Source organism: Struthio camelus, chromosome 13, assembly GCF_040807025.1.
Source record: "Struthio camelus isolate bStrCam1 chromosome 13, bStrCam1.hap1, whole genome shotgun sequence".
Classification (NCBI taxonomy): Eukaryota; Metazoa; Chordata; class Aves; order Struthioniformes; family Struthionidae; genus Struthio; species Struthio camelus.
Genome location: NC_090954.1, coordinates 6,560,838 through 6,579,677, shown reverse-complemented (window position 1 = coordinate 6,579,677; position 18,840 = coordinate 6,560,838). Strand labels below are relative to the sequence as shown.

Sequence of the window (18,840 nt, the reverse complement as noted above, 5' to 3'; positions counted from 1 at the left end):
ATGCCCTCGCAATGCCACCCTTTTCAGACTAGAGACTGAAAAAAATAGTCCCTCCAATGGGAAATGGATTAAATTCTGAGAGTTACACAATTCACGTAGGCTCAGAGGGGTTTATATACATAAATAAAGCCTGACTGAGGTTAGTCGCTGTTCGACTGTGTTAAAAGGCGTAACGGAAAAGATAAGGCTTATTAATATAAACCCAGGTCGCTTTCTGGGGGATTAACGTAGCTTTTGGCCACAACACAGCACTATTAGCGTGTTTTGAACGTCAGGCCACGGCAGGAGCACACGTCATCGTGGCTGCGCTCTCCTCAAGCGCAATTTTGCAGAACGCAAAGCCAAAAATTGAGCTGTTCAGGTCTGTAGTACACATGGGGCTGATATGCAGAATTCAGATCAGGTTTTGCGTCCATTCAAGTGAATCAAGTTTTAGGTTTAATACTAAGCCTGCTTCTACTTCTAGAGGGCTCGTTTGCCAGTTTCCCATCCCACTTTACATATCAAGCCCTCTGCCCATTGCCAGAGCCTCAGTTGTGTTTCTTTTTCTGATTAATGTCAAGATGCTCTTTATTTATCTGTTCCCTTTTTCTCTTGCAGAAGATCATTGTCAAGGAGACAAGTCAATGTTTTGTCGCATGGAAGTTCTCTCGCGTTACTGTTCGATTCCTGGTTACAATAAGCTGTGTTGCAAGTCCTGTAACATGTACAACAACATAACGGAGGACGACAACGTAACCGAGTCTAACATAAATAAGAATAATGTCCTTGAGGAAGAGCTCCTGACAACCCTCAGCACTCCCGTGGGAGTTTCCACCACACAAGCTGCCACCAGTCCTCCTCTCGTTTCCGAAACAAATGCGCCTCTTTCCAATGCAACTGAGGAGCACCCAGAAGTTAATGCGGTGGATGTTCCCTATAAGATTGACGGGCTGGATAATGAAGTATCGCAGCACAACATCATTACCCGGAGGAGGATACCTTATGAAAGGACGAGGAATCAAAGAATTCAGGAGCTGATTGCTGAGAAAAGGAAAAAAGAGACTCTTAGAAAAATAAACTAGAGTGGAAATATGGCACAAACAACATTTTTCTCTTATAGAGATGGTACCAATATCATAGTACTGCCCATGTCATAGAGACGAAAAATGGGGAAAATCAAAGCGGTGCTATGGCAGAAATGCCAAATTCTAAAGCCTACTCTAAATGGGAATGAAAGATTGTTTCAAAAGTGCTAATCTAAACACTTTGATGGCTAGGTTTACAGGGTACGGTAGAGTATTAGTGCAATATCATTACAGCATTTCACTGAATCCAAACAAACTGTAATACCTAGGCCAGGTTAGCAGGTTTCTAGTTTATGGGCTCTTCTAATTCTTCTATGCCTGTGTAAAACTGCTTGGGAATAGTACTGGGTGTTACATTTAGGATGGAGGAAAACAGTCCCAAGACGAAATCAATCCCCTTAACCGTGACAAGCAGGTGGTCAGCCCTCCTGTGATGCTCCTGTGCATTGCACAAACCCGGGCACTAACTCAGCCCTGGTTCAGGAAGGTGCTGAAGGACATGCCAGGCTACATGCCTCAGTAGAGCTGCTCGCGTGGCTAGGGCTAGGCATGTGCTTACGTAGCTTTCTTACCCAGGTCTGCATAAGGAAATATTTAGAAAATTATGTAGCCATATATTTATGTGTAAATTAAAAAACTGACAACCAGTAGTTTGCATATTTCCATAAACAATCTCAAAGCATTCTCCTAAACAATCGAATATGTGTGGGACACTTAGTATTAGGGTAGATCCAGCCAACGTGGACTGACAACATCCTAGTCTTTCTGTTTACAAGTATCCTTATTTTTTGATAGTCTTTAAGCTCCTGCAATGCAACAACCTCAGTGATCTTGGTTGGTTGGTGCTTTTTTTTTGGGGTTTGTTTGGTTTTTCCTACCCACGTGCTGTTTAATTTAAAAAATGACTGGATTCTTGTTGCCTTTTCTTTGGTGCTTTGTGAAGAAAGCGTTGTTTTTTGTTTTTTTTTTTTCCTCCTGTAGTTCAAGGTTATTTTGGAGGAAATTGTTTCATATTATCTTCCTTTCCTTAGGAGAGCTTTATCAGTGCAAAAGTGAGCAGTTGTTCACTGTGCACCTACACATAGACACACACACACACACACACACACAGAGACACACGCGCATACTCACGGTACCAGGTCTGCTAGAAACTTAAAGATGTGTAACCCGACAACCCTTTGAGTACGCTGTTTCCCCTCAGGGTCACCATGATTTTCATAGATAATTTTGCATTCCTGGTTGGAGATTGGGAGACAAATTCAGATTGGCTCTTCTGCTTCAGGGTCGATCTGTGTTCGAGGTTTGGGAGTGTCAGGAAGATCCTGCCTTCCAGTATTTGGTACCAGCATTATTTCAAATATTTCAATCTGAGTGCAAGAACATCTCATTCTCCAGCCTTTTCGTTAGCCTGAGCTGTTCTTCGTTTGAAGCAGAGCCAATTATGAGCGTATATCATCACAAGATTGTTGGATAGGTGCTATATTTCCAGCAACATGTAAGCTCTTATATGGCACAGCTGCTGGCAAGGAGCTCCTGAAGTCTTGCAAAGCAAACCATGTGCAGCTTCCCACTGCCAGCCTGGGCCCTGGCTTTGGCCAGCAAACGTCATGGCTCGGTGGGCTACCCTGTTTCCACTTCAAAACATGCCGATTCAGCTGGAAAAGAGAAGGAGGGAGCATGCGGGAAAAGCAGTCTTTGCAGCACTGAAATGTCAGACGTGCTGCCTGAGCTGTGTGGCCAGAAATCTTTGAAGGACAGGAGCCTGATGTAACAGAAATAACTCACGGACGTACTAGCCAAAGTAGAGAAGGAACGTGTTGAGATGGTGTGACAACCTCAACTTGCCTTTCTTACAGAGGCGCATGGTGATACACTCGGATGAGTGTTTTGGAGCAGCTCAGACAATACAGTGATGGGAGTTATACTGAAGACCACGAAGAACGGGAAGCATGACAGGAGTTATCAAGAGAGCTAAGAAATGTCTCCTGGGCCGAGATCGCTCAGTCTCCAGCGGACATGTCACCAGACGTGAGAGCAGTAGACAGTGCAAGCACCAGGGACACATGGACACCTCCAGCCCTTCTGAGCTGACTTGGCAGGATCTCCTGTTCCTGTTCTACACTAACCTGCTCTAACAGTTATTGGAAGGATGCTGCAATGCAAAGTAATGTGTTTTGGTTTTAAAAAGTAAAATTAAAGCCCCACAGCATAGCAGTATTGAGCAGCAGGTACGTTAGGGCAGCTGCAGAGAGAAGAGCACAGCAGACTCAGAGTACAACTAGGGGGACATTCAGCATTTTCCCACAGGTGAAGTTTGCTTCGTTGCCCCTATAGGAGCCTTCGCTTGCCCCCAGCCCCGTTCCGTAGGTGCCTGCTGCTACCGAACCATGAGGCGCAGATGAGCCCAGCACTGATCCAGAGTGAGCAGCAGCTTCATGCGGAGGGATTTGCAGCTGCCTACAGTCACGACAAGTTTCAGTGACAGTGCAGGGTCAGGTCACACCTGTGTAAAACAGAGCAATGTAGTAACGCGCACTGAAGGGTGCTATTTACGTGCTATTTATAGGTAAGTAGTGGCTAAAGCAACACCATTCCAGCTGCTGCACATAAAAATCTAGCCATGAGACCAGCAAGCTGTACTGGGGCTCACAGCATGTGGGTACATTGAGTATTTCTTGCTTTCCACATTTCCCTTGCACAGATGTGATTAGTGTAAAAACTCATCTCTTCCTCTTCAGGTTATTATCCTGCCTTTAGGTCTAGGGACAGTAAAAATAAACCACAACCCCAAGACTTTAAGTTGCCTAGAAGCACATCCAAGCATGTGATAAACTTAAGGGGAAAAAAAACAACCAAACCCAAGGACAGAGAAGGGCTATGGCTCAGGGTTGTGCAGGTGGCTACTAACCCCTTTAGCTCTCCTACCTTTCTGTTTCTGATATATTCTGCGACTCCTCCCTGTCCCTTCGCAGGCTCCCCGAGGGCTCTCTGCTGTAGGCTCTTTACTAAACGTTTAGTCTCTCATTCTGATCCCGTGTTGGCTCAGGAGTTGGTAGAAGTTTGCTGCCTGGATGGTGCCCTGTTTTACTCTCTGGAACTTGATGGAGATCCGCTCCTCCACCTTCAGAAGCCTGAGATACCCCATCTAATAGCTTCTCTTCTTCTTTAATATCTGGAATAGGCTTACCCAAGGAGGGAATGGAAAGAAATGCCACGTGAGAAATGCCCACGGTTGAAACACTCCTGCCTTACAATAGGCTGGTCTCTCCAAAGGACTTTTAAGTTAGCAAGCAGGGAAGGCAATTTTAGTGCAACTTCAAGTGACCTGTCTGCAAACACCATGGCAAAAGGCTTGCTCTGCCTTTGCCACCCAGTCTTTAAAAGGAATTTGGCAGTTCTGTATATTTCAAGCAGTGTCACACAGTGGCCATGGCCCCGGGGCATGTCAGAGCCCCCAGCACGAGGGGTGACCCACGAGGGTTAGCTCTTGCGCAGTGTGGGCACCACTGGCTGAACTTGCAAAGCTTCAACGATGTCCGGAAACCTGTTTGTAACTGGGACACTTTGCTCTCTCTGCAGTCAGTTCTCAGTCAAACAAACCAAAAGCATTGTGCCAGTCGAGATGGAAACTTGTGCTGCGTGCGGCACTGGAGCAGGCTCTCAGAAAGCTGGTCTGGGGCTAGGCTCCGTACAGTGGTCATCAGCGCCCTGGTTCAAGGCCGAACAGCATCCGCACTTGGGGAAGACTTGCTCCTTTTTCAGTCTCACCTGTTGGAGGATATGATTTGTTTTACTTTTGACTTATTTTTCTAGCTGTTCTGAATATTCTTCTGAATATTTTTCTAGCTGTTACTTGGGGAACACTGGAATCACATGTGAAAGGGAAGCTTCACATTAGACTGCTGAAGACTGAGGAGCTGGTGGGCACAGACTGGCCCGTCTCCCTGCCGCACACGGCCACCAGCTGCCTTCTCCATACAGTCCTCCTGAGCGAGGGGAAAAAAAAAAAGTCTTTCCTCATACCAGGAAAGCTTTTCAAGCTGATTTCGTATGTCAGAAGATGTTTTTGAGATGCTCCTCAAGAAGATGGGTTCCTAAGGCAGTATACCATGCCACCCTGCTGAAAACCCAGAGCAGAGCTCTACTGATTCAGAAAAAGTAATACAAAGCAGTGGAGGCGGGGGCTGCTCACGGCTGTGCTTTGGTCCTTCTCCTGCCATGGAATTTTTTTTGGTCACTTGCTAGTCAGCTGAACTTTAGACAACTGTTTCCTCTTTCGTACAGTGCTGTAATTGGGCAAAAGCATCGTCGTCGTTTGCCTTCTTTAACCATTATGCTGTTGCCCAGGTACTGCATTTTGAGACATAATGAGCAGAGAGTCGTATTTTAATTTAACTTAGTTTCCAAAAGCTAAAGAAAGCAGATTTATAAGCAAATCGATTTAAATTCCTGCAGACACTGCTTAATCTGAGAGCTACAGCAATGTAGTCCCATTGAGCAATGCATTTTCTGATATATGCTCATCCAACCGTACAACTACACAGCTTTCTAAATTAGCATTTTTCTATTTGTCTAAGCTTAAAATCCAGGTGTCAGCCCCTCACAAAAAAAAAAGAAAAAAGAAAAAAATCCCAAACCAATTCTGTTATTTCTTTTGGCTCCAATCTACTTCTATTTTTTTTCAGTCACATTCCTTTAAAAAATTCTGTAATCTCTTATGAATGCATCACTTTTTCTATTAACATATCCATTCAATATTTAGAGTCTCACAGTAGCTACATAGATGCTTTCAGGTATTTTGAGAATTCTATAAATGGTGCTTTACCAGTACTCAAAGGGTTTTATGTTTTATTTTATTATGTAATGCATTTTATATCTTATTTACTCACCTACAATGCACAGTATTAGCTATGTTCATCTGAATATCTATATGTGACTTCCATTCACTTACATATGCCTTAACAGAAATTGCAATAAATAGCCATTTCGTGTATATTAAAAATGTATATACAAATTAGAATCTTTAATTTTATAATTTATTAAATTTAAATGTCTGTGTTCTTTTGCAAAGTGTTTGACTTGTCCCTTTGCTTTTTTCTTGGGCCTAACATTGTGCAGAGATGCCAGGAGGGGAGAGGAACAACAAGCATCTTTAGATTCAAGATCAGTTCAATTTCCAAAACTTTACCTTAATTAATTAGGATTGGGATGTGCTTGCTGCAGAAGTCTTCTGTTCCTTTTAGACCAGCCATGATCCAAGACCAAATACTATGAAGTCACTGGACCAAAACCTCACATGATAACGGCACAGAAACTAATCAAACTTATTTAAGCCTGCCTGAGGTTCTCATCCCTGATGCTCTGCCCAAATCCATCCTAGTTCACGTGTTGTCTTCTTAAGAGGTGCAGTTATTTGGGCTCCAGCTTGGGACTGATGAGCAAATTTTGCTTTAGAAGGCCTAGTGATAAAATAATTGCTTCTTTCCATGAAATCCTTTTGCATACATTTTCCTGCCATAGCCGCATGCTTCTAGCCAGGTTTCTTTTAAAGCATAATTGAATCGCTTCCATCTAATTGAATTTTTTTTTGCTTGAGGATTTGAAAGATCCCTGTGTGCCTTGATTATTCACAGTCAGCACCACGCAGCGCTTGAAGTCCAACGTGTTCTTTAATCAGCTAACTTCCCACCTCAGCATTTTCAATATGGGAAGCAGAGTTATGTATTTAAATGCCCTGCTAAAACGATGGAGACAAAACATGGATTTCAGTTCATGAGACAATTTGTATAGTTTCTAATTTATAGCTATGACAAGGATTATATTTATTGGCTTTTGGATTCCCCAGCAGTCTTTATATGCGGCTGATATTATTGAGTCACCAACCCAAAGGTCAGAAGACAAGTGCTTGCTAGTCCCAGGGGCAGGGATCCAGCCTTCATTTGTGTTTAGCAGCCCAGCACCCAAATCCTTGGGGTTTTATTGAAAAAAAAAAAAAATTAAAATATGTTTAGTTCGGAAAAGTCTGCAAGTTAGTTTGCACTAGAATAAAATACATATTTTAATTTTTTTTTACTAAAACCCCAAGGATTTGGGGGCTTTGGGACTGCCGTATTTGTGGCCGAGGGAAGGGGCTCGCCAGGCACTAAAAGCCCCCTGTGGCTGTCAAACACGTCCAGCAACTCCTTCACCCTCCGATCTTCCTCTTGGTGCCTGAAAGGCTTGAAGAGGGTAGTTAAAAGAAACAATACACCTACTCGGCTCCTGCCTTATATTAGCATTTTAGCCTCTTTGCAGCTATTCTTCAGATGTGGACAACATCTGGTGCCCGAATGGGGGCCCCAGTAGAAGAACATCAGTCTCCGGGGGCTGCTCCGGCCCCGCAGGTCTCAGAGCCCCGAGCGCCGCGTCCCCGGCCTGGCGGGCAGGGCGATGCCCAAGGCAGAGGGAAGCAGCAGGATGGTTTTAAATTAAAAAACAAAACAAAACAAAACAACCCCCCCACACACACCCCTCATCTGCTGGGGGACGATGGGTGTTTCGTAAACCCAGCGACGCAGCCTGCAAGCAGCGCCTGCGTTTTCTTTAGGACCCATCTCAAAACACCCGGTGTGCTGCTTGCAGTTAACATGCAGTGGAGCAACCAGCCCTGATGCAGATGATCTCCGTGAGCGGGGGCAAACCCACCTCGCTTTCCAAGCTGGGGACCAACAACAGCGAAGCCAAAGCAGGCAGGAATTTTTTCAGACCATTTTTGGGGAGAGGTGAATGCCATTCCCCACCTGCCTCGCAACAGGCTTTTCTCTTGCTCATTGCTCTGGCATTTTGGCTGGCAGCCGTGCCCAGGATGCCGCGTTCATCCGGGGCCCCGGAGCCTAACCGATGCCGGGCTGGCAAAAAACATGTGTGGAAGCAGCGCTCAGGGACTGCTGACGTGCACGTTCGCTCCGGGTACCCGATCCCACTGAAGGCGCTACGCTCATGCCCCCAACACCTCGTGTCCCAGCTCTGGTCTCACGGCAGGTGACAAATTCCTTCAAGCAAACCCAGAGCCGCTGGGAGTTCCCGAACAGGCCAGCTTAAAAACTCCGGACTCAGTCACTAGCTGGGATTTAGTCTCCCAGCTCAATGCAGCGTGTGTGCGGTGGCAGAAAGCTCTCTGGCAGCGGAGGAAAAGGAAACCCGATCCCGAGAGCTGTGCTGGAGGCACAAGTCTCGATCCTTTTGGCACCGGCAGTGGCCGTCCCATATCCCACTGCACCCGCAAAGAGCAAGTACTGCTGTATTGCCTGGTCCAGGATGGAAAAGCCACGTCTGGCTCCCTGAATCCACCCCAAACCAAACGCACTAGCTGTGATATGCTGCTAGCAAGCTGTAAACTGAATGCTAATGGATACGGCCGCCGGCGACGTCGGACTCGCCGTGCCTTTCCAGACACACGTTTTATAGCTCAGCTGCCACTAGATGGTGGCAAGGTACAGCAGGTCCGGATATGAAACCAACATTGGCCTGTAGTCTCCGAGGAGAGGTCGGACGGGGCGAAAAGCCCTCACCCTGATGTGGACGTACTCAGCACCACTTCTGTCCGCCCCGCACCAGCAGCCCGGCTCCGAATAGCCAGCACCGAGCTAATGGGAGAGACACAGAGACACCATCGACAGCGCAGAAATACAGACACCATCAGCTCAGCCACCCAAACCACACCAAACAGTTCAGGAGTTAAGTTATCTTGGGGGCATGCTACTTCTTAGGGCGTCTAAACCAAGCCCAGGTCTAGCTGATAAGAGAAAGACCGTTTAAAGGATATTAACATTGCAGGGTTTGCAAGTGATGGCTATCATCCACCAGTCTTGCAATTTTTTTTTTTAATCAGGCAAAGCTCTTTTATTAAAGACATGCAACAGCTATGGAAAGATAAGCTTGTTTCGGGCAAGCCAGCAGCTTGAATTAATAGCTAAATGCTGAGCAAACAGTTTGTAACAAATCATTCATTCAGCGAAATGAGGCCTGTTGTCTGTTTGCAAGCGACTGGGATGTTCTTCAAGTTGTTTGCAATTAATGACTCTGTCATGCAATGAAAAATGTTATGTTAGTTTTACCCCAGTTATTCTGGGTTCTTTGTGAGCTGTGCTTGGAGCACTGGTGAGAGCTGTGGGCTTCTAAGGCACCCACGACGACCGCTTCCAAAATAAAACGCATAGCTGCAGTTAAAGGATGGAAGTCCCAGAGCTGAACCATGAAAGCCAGACTTCGCCTGTGCAGGCGAGCTCTTGGGAGCAGGGGGGAGCAATCCCGGCCGGCTTGGCAGCCGGGAAGTCAGGCGCTCTTTGGCACGGCCCACGCGTGCACGCGTACACTAACCTCCATCCCTTTGTGGGCTGTGTTTTTTTCAGCGCTAGGAGAGGTATGTCGGGCGCATGGCAAGTTGAGACCCTTTTTCCCCGCCGGCAGCGAGGCCGGAGGCGATTTGGAAGGGAGCAGCGCAAGTTCAGCCCCTTTGAACCGCCCGACCGGCAGGAAACAACTTGTGTGTTGCAACGTGCCCCACGATTTGCGCCGCTTGCTGCTTTCTTTGTTACAGCTCTCGTATTGCTGCTGGTAGGATAAATCAACCATTAACCCCTGGGGTCAGCTCAGCTCAGCGGCCGGAGGAGCAGAGCGCCCGGCGCTCAGCGATCCCTCGCCGTCCGGCAAAGCCGGCGGTGGGAAACCCGGCTGAGGAGGAGTCGCCTGGGCTGGGGACACGCAGGTTCACGGAAAGCCCCCGCAGGTGGCCGGAGAAACCGTCCCCTTCCCTACGGCCGGGATGGCCCCGGCTCAGCGCTTGCACGCCGGCTTCCCTGGGCGCCTTCAAAAGGGACGAAACTGCACCAGCATTTCGGCCCTTTGGGGCGTTCAGAAACTTTTTTGAACTCTCGGTGTAAGATTTATAAAAAGTGAAATTAGCGGTGGGAAAACACCTGTGCGGAAAAGTAGAGCGCAAATAAATGCCCCGGGTGGGATTTCCAGGGGGAGCCGCGAGCCAGCAGCCACCGCTGCGGGCGCCTTCTCAGACCTAAAAGTCCTTGGTCGGAGCCGGTCCCTTGGTCGGGCTGGCGCCGGCCTGGGAAGCAGCTCGACTTCGGCAGGCGGGGCGAGCCGGGCCGGCAAGACCGCCAAACCCGCGTGGCCCAGAAATTCCCAGCGAAGGCTGCCCGGAGCCGTCGTCCTGCTGCGTCGCGAGCCGACCCAGCGCCGGCGCCTCCCTTGCAAGAGCTTCAGACAAAGAAACTTCGCGATTTGGTATGTTCTTCGTAATTGCTTGGTAATTTCGGCAAATCTGCACGCGCCGGTCCCAGTGTTGGAAGACGCAGCGGCGGTGAGACGCTCCAGGTCCCGCTCCGCCGGCAGGAAGCGCAGATTGCCGGACTTCAGCCTTAGCGAAGCAGAGGCGATCACAGTGCCAGAGCTGCTGCTTCGCATTAAGAATATATATATATATATATGTGTGTGTGTGTGTATGTGTATATATATATATATATACACATACATATATATACATATATATGTGTGTGTGTGTGTATGTGTATATATATATATATATACACATATATATATATACATACACACACACACACACATATATATATATATTTGGTTTTTTACTGAGCATCCCCAAGGTGGGAACTGCTTTTGGTATCCGTTTAGGGCTCTCGAAGATCAATTATTTCACTTAGCAGAACATCAGCAAGCTCGGGAAACGCCCAGAACGAGAGTGAGTTGCCGTGAAATTGCTTTAAGACAGGATTTCCCCAGAACAGGAAGAATTCAAACAAACAAACAAAAAAAAAGCAGATGATGATAAACAAAGAAAGAAAAAAACACACAAAAAAATAACTCCACGCCATTTAGAGCTGAGACGCTCAGGAAAGCTTTGCAGAAGTAATAACCATGTTTCCGGCAGCGGCTCAGGCAGCAGCGCTCCTGCTGCTATTTGCCCTTGCTGTTACTCCCAGGTGGGCACGGTTTCCGTGCCCGCGGGAGCGTTGATGCCCTGCACTCACTCGGGGGTATAAACACAGGCGCCTCGGGCGGTTCAGCAGCGCTGTCTTCACAAGTGCTCAGGACAAACCTAAGGCAGGTTTGCGAAGAGACAAACAAGCTTTGCAAGGTGCAACGTTTTTTTTTAATTAATATTTTTGAGCAACCGCTTGAAGAAAGAGAAAACAGAAGGACCGTGGTTGAGATAAAAAAAAAAAAGTATGCCTGTAAGTTACATTGGGATGATAGAAGCTACTTTTTAATCTGTATCTGATATTTTTACATTTATATTTTATCTTAGTATCATCAAGACTATTAAAAAAAAGGTGGAGAACAAATCATTTATATTGCGGTTATCCAAGTTATTCCAATAGCTGTGGATCAGAAAACACGCAGTTTTACTAAGGGACGTAACATCAGACGGTTGGAAGAAACTACCTCGCTTCAGTCGACTGAAGGGATTAGTGGTATTTTTAGCCACGTTGCATATAGAAACACCTATCACGTGATGCCGTTGCACGAGGAGGTGGCTCCCCGGCGGCGTTAGCACCCGGGGCCACGCAGGTTCCCGCAGCTCCGGCCCCGGCCGCGAGCCCCCACCAAAGCGCAGCGATACCCAGACTAACGGCCCCTCGCTAAAGCGCGTTACGGGGCTGTGGGGAAAGCTCGGACCGCAGCCCGAGGAGCGACTGGCTCAGGGACGTGAGCCATCTCGCAGCATTTTATAAAGAGACCGTACCGGTGCGTGTACACGCCCGCAGGCGTTTGCTACAGGCGTTTTCTTTATTTTTTTGCTTCCACATTAGTCTTTTCCTCGCCGAATGCCTATCCCAGGCCTTGGACTCCACCGGCTTAAAGTAGCTGGATTCTGCATTTTCCGTCTGACAATAACTATGGTCCCTGGATGCAAAGAGGAGAAATCAAAGCCGTAAAACAAGTTGAGTTTAGTTGACGCTAAACCGGCGTCCCACCAGTGTCTCCTAGTGATGATTGCCATCAGCAGACTTAATGTATGAAGGATGAAGGTGGTTGGGGCTCACTTTGGCTGTGTGGCCTCAGAAACCCAGAGAGCCAGTGGAGGCTCCCACACCTTTTGTAGCCAACGCTAAGAAATGGGTCTCTCCATGGAGCAACGATGCTCTGCTCTGAACTGTATCCCGAGGGGATGCTGGAGTCTTTAGAGCTGCTCCTTCCTCTCTGCTGGAGATGAAGGACCTAGACGATGAGCATAGACTTGGGCAACCAACTTTCAGCAGCTCAAGCTAATTCCAGCCTGAATGCGCGTATATTTGCCTGTAAATTAAAGCAGTGATTTTCCTCTCTAAGAGTTTGTGTGCTCTCAGGAGAGGCAGTGCGGGAGCGGCGAGGCTGGGAAACGCAGGTACGGCGCCGTCCTTGCTCACGCGGGGACGTGGCGCAGAGCGGCCGGGCCCTGCCAGCAGCAGGCGAGCACTGCCCCTTCTGAGGGCAGGGTTTGGAAATAAAAGCAGAACGAGGTTTCTGCTCCACAATAACGACCCCGCTCCGCACCCTGCCCAGTGGCTCCCACGGAGGCTATAAGAGGAACAGTTGAGTTATACTGAAAACGCGAGCACCACTTTGCACCATGTTATTCAGCCGTAAAACCAAGACAATCCTTGTTCCCCAGAGCTCCCCGGGCCTCGCGCTAGGGCCTTCCCTGTCCTCCGTGCAAAGTGAACTTCTGCAGCATCTTGCTGTGAAAATACTTCTGTATCATCGCCAATTTTATCCTGAACCCGAACCCTCCTGGTCTGCCCCCGCGCTGGTCCCGCTGAGCACCCTCCCGGGGGAAGGTCCCGCGCGGCACGAAACCGGGCAGCTGCGCAGCCCCCCCGGGCGGAGGGGACAGCGCTGCCGGCACGGCCGTGGGAGCGGGCTGCGCTCCCGCCGGCGGCGGCCAGCCCACGCGGCCCGGGCGGGCAGGGAGGCAGCGGCGCTGCAAAAAGCATCCTTCGCCCTGGCGGGAAAACCTGGCAAATCCTCTTCAGCACGGCGGGGACGGGCCCAGCCGGCGCGGGTTTGCCCTCACCCGTCCCTCCCGCCAGCGGCTCAGCCCGCAGGTAGCCGAGCTGCTCCTTCCCCGCGCTCCCGCTCCAGGCCGGCGCTCGCGTTTCGCAGGCGGCAGCGTGACGGGCTGGCACGGCGCGCGGCGGGACCGTCCCGGCGGGAGCGCCCGGCCTCGCTGGGGCCGTTTTGCCGTTCAGGCGGCGCGGCGCTGGGATGCGAGGCGGGCTCCCCGGCGGGGAAGGCAGCCGGCGGGCTATATTTAGCAGCAACAGCAAAACAGGCAGCGGAGTCAGCTGACTGGGAGCAGCGAGCCTGATGCACGGTTCAGTTTTAGCCAGCGTCTGTCGTGCGCTGACAGCGCGGGCAGGAGGGAGAGAGGACGCGGGACCGCGCGGAGCCGAAAGCCTCCCGCTTGCCGGGGGGGAGCAAGGCAGGTAAGGGCAGAAAAGGGTGGGAGGCAAAAGCTGGGCTTCGGCGGGGCTCTTTGTCACGAACCTCGGCGGCAGGGAGTCCGAGGCACCCGAGCGCTGAAACGCCAGGTGTTTCCACGGCCGGCGGGGAGCCGCAGCCCCGCGGGGGCAGGCGGACGGACGGACGGACGGACGGACGGGGGTGAGGTGACCCCCGCGGGCTTTGCCTGCTGCGATGCCGACGCGGCGGCAGCAGAGCTCGGCCGAGCCTGGCACGAGCCGGCGGGCGGGGAGAGGAGGCGACATCCCGGCCAGACGCGCTCTGTGCCCTTCTCGGAAACAGTTTAATTTAATTTCCTTCTCGGGCAAGAACGTGTTAACAAGCCTCGGTTAATAATTTATGTTGTCGTGCATTAGCAGGCGATGCCGGCGCCCGTTGCCGCAAGCGTGGGGCTGCTCCCGCAGCGCGGGGCTGGGACCCGGGCCCTGGCCCCGCCATCGCTGCGGGGCGCCAGAACGGGGGGAATCCAGTCTTTTTCCTGTACTTAAATGAACGAAAAGGAAGGAGCAAACGGAACAAAGAAAAGGAAACACAAAAGGCCTTCAGGTTTGAAATAAGCAACTCGAGCTCTAGATCGAGCAAAGCCAGCCTTGGCTGCCTTTGCTAACAGCAGCCGAGCAGAAAGGCAGCAAAAGCCAGCAGCAGCTCAGGGGGGGACGAGACCCCGGCAAGCCCCGGCCCGGCCCAGCACGAGCCGCTCGCTTGCGCTGCCTGGGCGAGCCACGCCGCCGCACCGAGCTTCAGCCAAGCCAGATTTCTTTCCAGCAGTGACAAGCAAGGCATTAGAATAACGAGCAAAGCACTTTTGTGTTTAATCAATCACCCAGCAAAGCTATATTGCGTTCACACGTTATTCACGTACAAATTTTGCGGGGGGAGGGGGAATAGTTAAAAAAAAAGGAAAGAAAGAAAGAAAGAAAAAAAGCATGTCCAGGCTACCTGGTCATTTCTGCCAGAACGTGATTTAAACAAAGTATAGGGAATAGTATTTTAAGAAAAAAAAAATCCTTAAGTTAACAAACATGGCAATGTGAAAAGTTTGTAAAAAAGGCTCCTGTTCTCATTGACTAGTGGGAGCGAATTGATGGAAAGCCAGCCTCGAAAGAGTTGGGGATAACTATTTGAATGTAAAGGGCATGAATTAATTCCCCTCAAACCTGCGTAAGCAATCAGAGAAGGATCCAGCAATCCATAACTAAATTTCTGAACCATTGGAAGAGATGAAAATGAACACACTTGTCCATTATTATCTCCTGCTCTTTCTAAGCTTACAGAACAGACCCGCTGTAGTGTCACTCCATCTACTCGACGCTCCACCCAGAGTAGATCAGCTCTTGCCTCCCCCACCACGGTGAACAGATCAGGGGAGCATTAAATAAGGAGGGTAGTTTATCTCTCGCTGGCATAACGTGGGCTGTGAGATGAGGCAGTGTACAACCATCACACTGATTGAGTTGCTAATTCCTTGCATTGTTTCAGAAAAGAAAGCTGTTGCTGACCCGCATGACGCTCTTTGATGAAGTTTTTATTTCCTACTGTACTTAACATTTGGCATTTTTCATATCTATGGGCTTTTTTTGAAGTTATGGATATAAGAACCACAGCCAGCAAATTTTTAAAATGAAGTTTCTGTAAACACCTCTGTTTACCGCAAGGGAGTATTAGGAGGCTCAAGCAGTATGGATGTCTGCAAAAACAACCCCGTAATTTCTTCACCCCAGCTTACCTTCACATGCTGACCATGTCTCGTGTATTCTTTGTAGCCATGGCACCCCGGATAAGACTGAGCATTTCAAAGCCTCTCCCAACCATACGTGAAGCCCATGAAGAAGCATTGGAAGATTTAACCAGCAACCCAAAGCGCTCAGCCACCGCGAGCCAAACATCAAACACCTTTGCCAACTTAGACTCTTACTCCAGTGAAGACTACATCCAGGCCATCTGCCACCTTGCCAGGCCCACCTTTCCAGGCTTTCCTGAAAGAAAAGTCCCCAAACATAGGGTTCAAGACAGAAAGATCTTGAAGGTCCCTGAGGACATGTCTTGGTCCTCAACGCTTGCTGGCACCCAGCAGGAAGCATCAAAATGTAAATTCACCAATTTCATCTCAAATGTGGTGCCACTAGGAAAAGCTATGCCTATTCTTGATGGCGCAGAAACTGACCTCCATTGCAGAGATGACCCCCTGGCGCAGATATACACACAGGCAGGAAGGCCCTGCTACTCTACAGGTCCCTTGGGTAGTAAAAGCTCTAGCAGTGATTACTCACTGTGTAATTCTTCCAGCCATCTGCATACCCCAGGTGGTGAAATCCATCCCCCAAGCACAAAAGGAAAAGCCACAGAGAAACTGAATTTGCCGCGAGCGTTTGGTTTCCCAAGGCTTCCCTCTCCAAGACCTGAGCAGAAAGAAATGGTCTGCTCAGAGCTGAAGTGTCTCAGAAGGGATGATGGAGTAGTTTCGGGAAGTAACCATGGTCAGAAAGAAAACGGTGCTGTGTTTATTGATGGGGAAGAGATATCGCTGTGCTCTGCCAGAGGGAAGGGGCCAGGAAACAGGGTTTTGCACTGCTCTTTAAGCAAGCGGAGTTGTTTGTTCAAAATAGCAGATGCTGATGAAAAGGAAGAGAGAGAATCTCCTCACCGTGACAAAAAAGTAATGGGTGCTGTCCCTAATAAGCAGCAATACACTGAGCGCTTCCAGGTAGCTCAAAAACCCGTGGTCCATAACTGGATTTCAGAGCACAGATGCGTCTGGAAAGAGGCAAAGTTAAAAGCTTGTTTGCTCCCAGCTATTGCTGAAGTATGAAAAAGTGGCTGCTCAGAATAATGTTGTTGGCATGAAATCACACACCCTGCTATCTAGAAGCTCTCCTTGCAGTCCTGTGTTCCTGATGCAGCAAACTCACCTTGAACGTGCATGCGAGTCAGGCAGGCTTTCGTGATTATCATCTCTCTCATCAAATGGACGATTCAGGCTCTCAGCCTCCACAGAAAGAGCAATTAATTCCCATTTTGGAAAGGCAAAAGTCTATAAAGCACCTCCCAGCAGTACCTATTGCATAGAAGCGCCCTGACCAGGGAGAAAAGCTGAAGAGAATACAAAAACTCATCTGTTTCGGAGAAGTAGTAACTTGCAGGAATATCAAATCAATCACTGGTGTTTTACAGCGAATGCCAAAAAGCCAGATGTGTCTCACACTTGGGTAGTTATTCTGAAAGGAACATTTTAAACGATTCTTGGACAGTACTAAATAGGCTGCCTCTGACATGCACGCTTATCAAAAGCCCCATTATATATCACTATGTCAACACCACCATACCATGGGATAGGTCACCTGTTACAGCACTTGCATAAAGAAATATTTTTTAAAAGTTTTAAGAAATCTTTCATGAGAAGTAGTTAGAGGAAAATATTAAAACTCCTTCAGGTAGGGATTTTCCTCTTGCACAGCTCTGTTACCCTCACTCCCTCATTTACCCTCAGCAAAAGGAGACTCCAGAGTCCTAGGTGGGCATCAGCATGCCAGTGCTTGTCTTGTGTTGTAGCTGTCCTAGATTGGTAAAAAAGTCACCTGTAAAATCCTAGCCCTCTACTTGGTGTTATTCTCTGCGCTGTTACACTTCTTCTGCACAAACAAGGCTCAGTACCAGAGGGCACGTACCAGATTTTACTTTTCAGGTGCCGGAAACCAGTGAGCTCACCCAATAGTTCTGCAGCCTCAGTGGCACGATGAAACAAGCAGTTTTGTCCGCAAGGCAGCCTGGGGACGGGGGCTGGACTCACAGATCCTAAGGGCCGATTCTGGGGTGTCCCTTCGTATCTGTACTTCTGTCCGCTCACCCCCCCTTGACCGCACTAGTCATGCTGCTACTTTTTTTTTTTTTTTGCCTAGCGCTGTGAGACTGAAGCATGACAAAGCTCAGCACAAGCCCACAGTGCTACCACCCAGAACTTGACAGATCCAAAACGATACAACTGCTGTTAACGTTAGATAGGACATCTGTAAGGCAGCGAGGTACACTGGTGCCACCGCGAGATCCCGCGCGGTGTGGCTCGCTGCTGCGCCGTCATCCCTTCCCTGTTGCACCAAGACTTTGCCATCTAGAGGAGCAGTCACTCATTCAGGTTTTTCTTCTAAGACAGACCAGTCCCACGTGTCTACACCTGGTGCAGCATTCTCTGCACCCGAGGAATAGAGTAGATGAGACATCTGCAAAGCAATACTAGTACGGTTATTATTACTACAACTAGGAGTAAGTTTTTTGGCACACGGGGTAGCATGGAGAGCAGGCTGCTTGTTCAGCTGCAGCTAAGATGGGCAACGCCTTTGCAAAGCAGCAATTATAAAGCTCATGAGCGATTTCTAAAACATCCCTGAGTAGATTAAATCAGAAGACAACTTCTGCTCAGTACTAGCATGAACGTAAATATGCCTGAAGAGCAAAAGGTGAACACATTTGAACTTCTCATTCTCACATCTATCTTATCTGAAATATTTTTTTTTCCTGTTGAAACTCATTAACCCTATGGAGCCGAACTGCTTTGCATCTTTGTTTTTAAACTAACCACACAGCAAGAATAAAAGTGAAGATGGCTCCAGCACTTATTAAAGCTGATGGAGAGAGTTTGAGATGAACATGTCACATTGGCTTTACCTTCTGCTCACTGACTTGGGGAGATGCCAGCCCAGTCTGTTTCCTCCTCATATTTGCCTTTCTTCACGGGTGAACATCAGGATTTAAGCGATGTTTGTCCGCTTTACCTTTTTAATTTCTCTCCACGTGAACATTGATGACACTGCAATGCTTAGCAAGTCTTGTGCCAACTGCATGCCTTTGACAGAGAAAACAAATAAAACCGTTACATCCAACTGCTGTTTCCGTTCTTGCAGAACCAGGAGTGCTTGTCTCCAGTGCAGGTCCGTGACACATGGGCTTGGGGGGCTCTAACTGCAGCCTCTCCCTCTCCCTCGACTCCCTTCACACCCATGCATTTTAGAAAGGCCTGAGCAGGTGAGTGGCCAGAGCCAGCTCCTGGGCGCTCTCCCACACACATCCCAAACCCCGTGCCTTGCACGGGGTTTTCTGCTTTGTTAGAGTCGGCCCTCTGTGCCGGGGCCCAGGCAACTGCTTCCCTTAAACCCACTGTTGCCAAAAGCCAAGCTGTTTTGGGCGTTGTATTGGACAAGCCTAGGCCAAAATACTCATCCTTGTGGTAGATTCCCAAAAGGACCTTATCACCTAACCCGCTTGG

At 48.9% G+C, this 18,840-nt stretch overlaps 2 protein-coding genes across 3 annotated transcripts in view; both read left to right on the top strand.

Moving 5' to 3' along the window:
- Positions 1-6,140, top strand: part of ADAMTS2 (ADAM metallopeptidase with thrombospondin type 1 motif 2) — a 190,419-nt gene extending 184,279 nt beyond the window's left edge. Inside the window, exon 22 of the mRNA XM_068959888.1 lies at positions 601-6,140. Within this exon, the coding sequence (XP_068815989.1) occupies positions 601-1,064 (464 nt within the window). The 3' untranslated portion in view covers positions 1,065-6,140. The remainder of the gene's footprint in view (positions 1-600) is intronic.
- Positions 6,141-11,417: 5,277 nt separating this feature from the next.
- LOC138069147 (uncharacterized) lies at positions 11,418-18,457 on the top strand. Of its 2 annotated transcripts, none has more exons than XM_068959844.1 (2): positions 11,418-13,542; positions 15,347-18,457. In XM_068959844.1, exons 1-2 carry the CDS (start codon positions 13,428-13,430, stop codon positions 16,390-16,392), a joined length of 1,161 nt encoding a protein of 386 aa, XP_068815945.1. In that variant the 5' UTR covers positions 11,418-13,427; the 3' UTR covers positions 16,393-18,457. The 2 variants fall into 2 exon arrangements, with proteins under 2 accessions (XP_068815945.1, XP_068815946.1); XM_068959845.1 differs by having other exon boundaries at positions 11,418-13,546.
- The last annotated feature ends 383 nt before the right edge of the window (positions 18,458-18,840 follow it).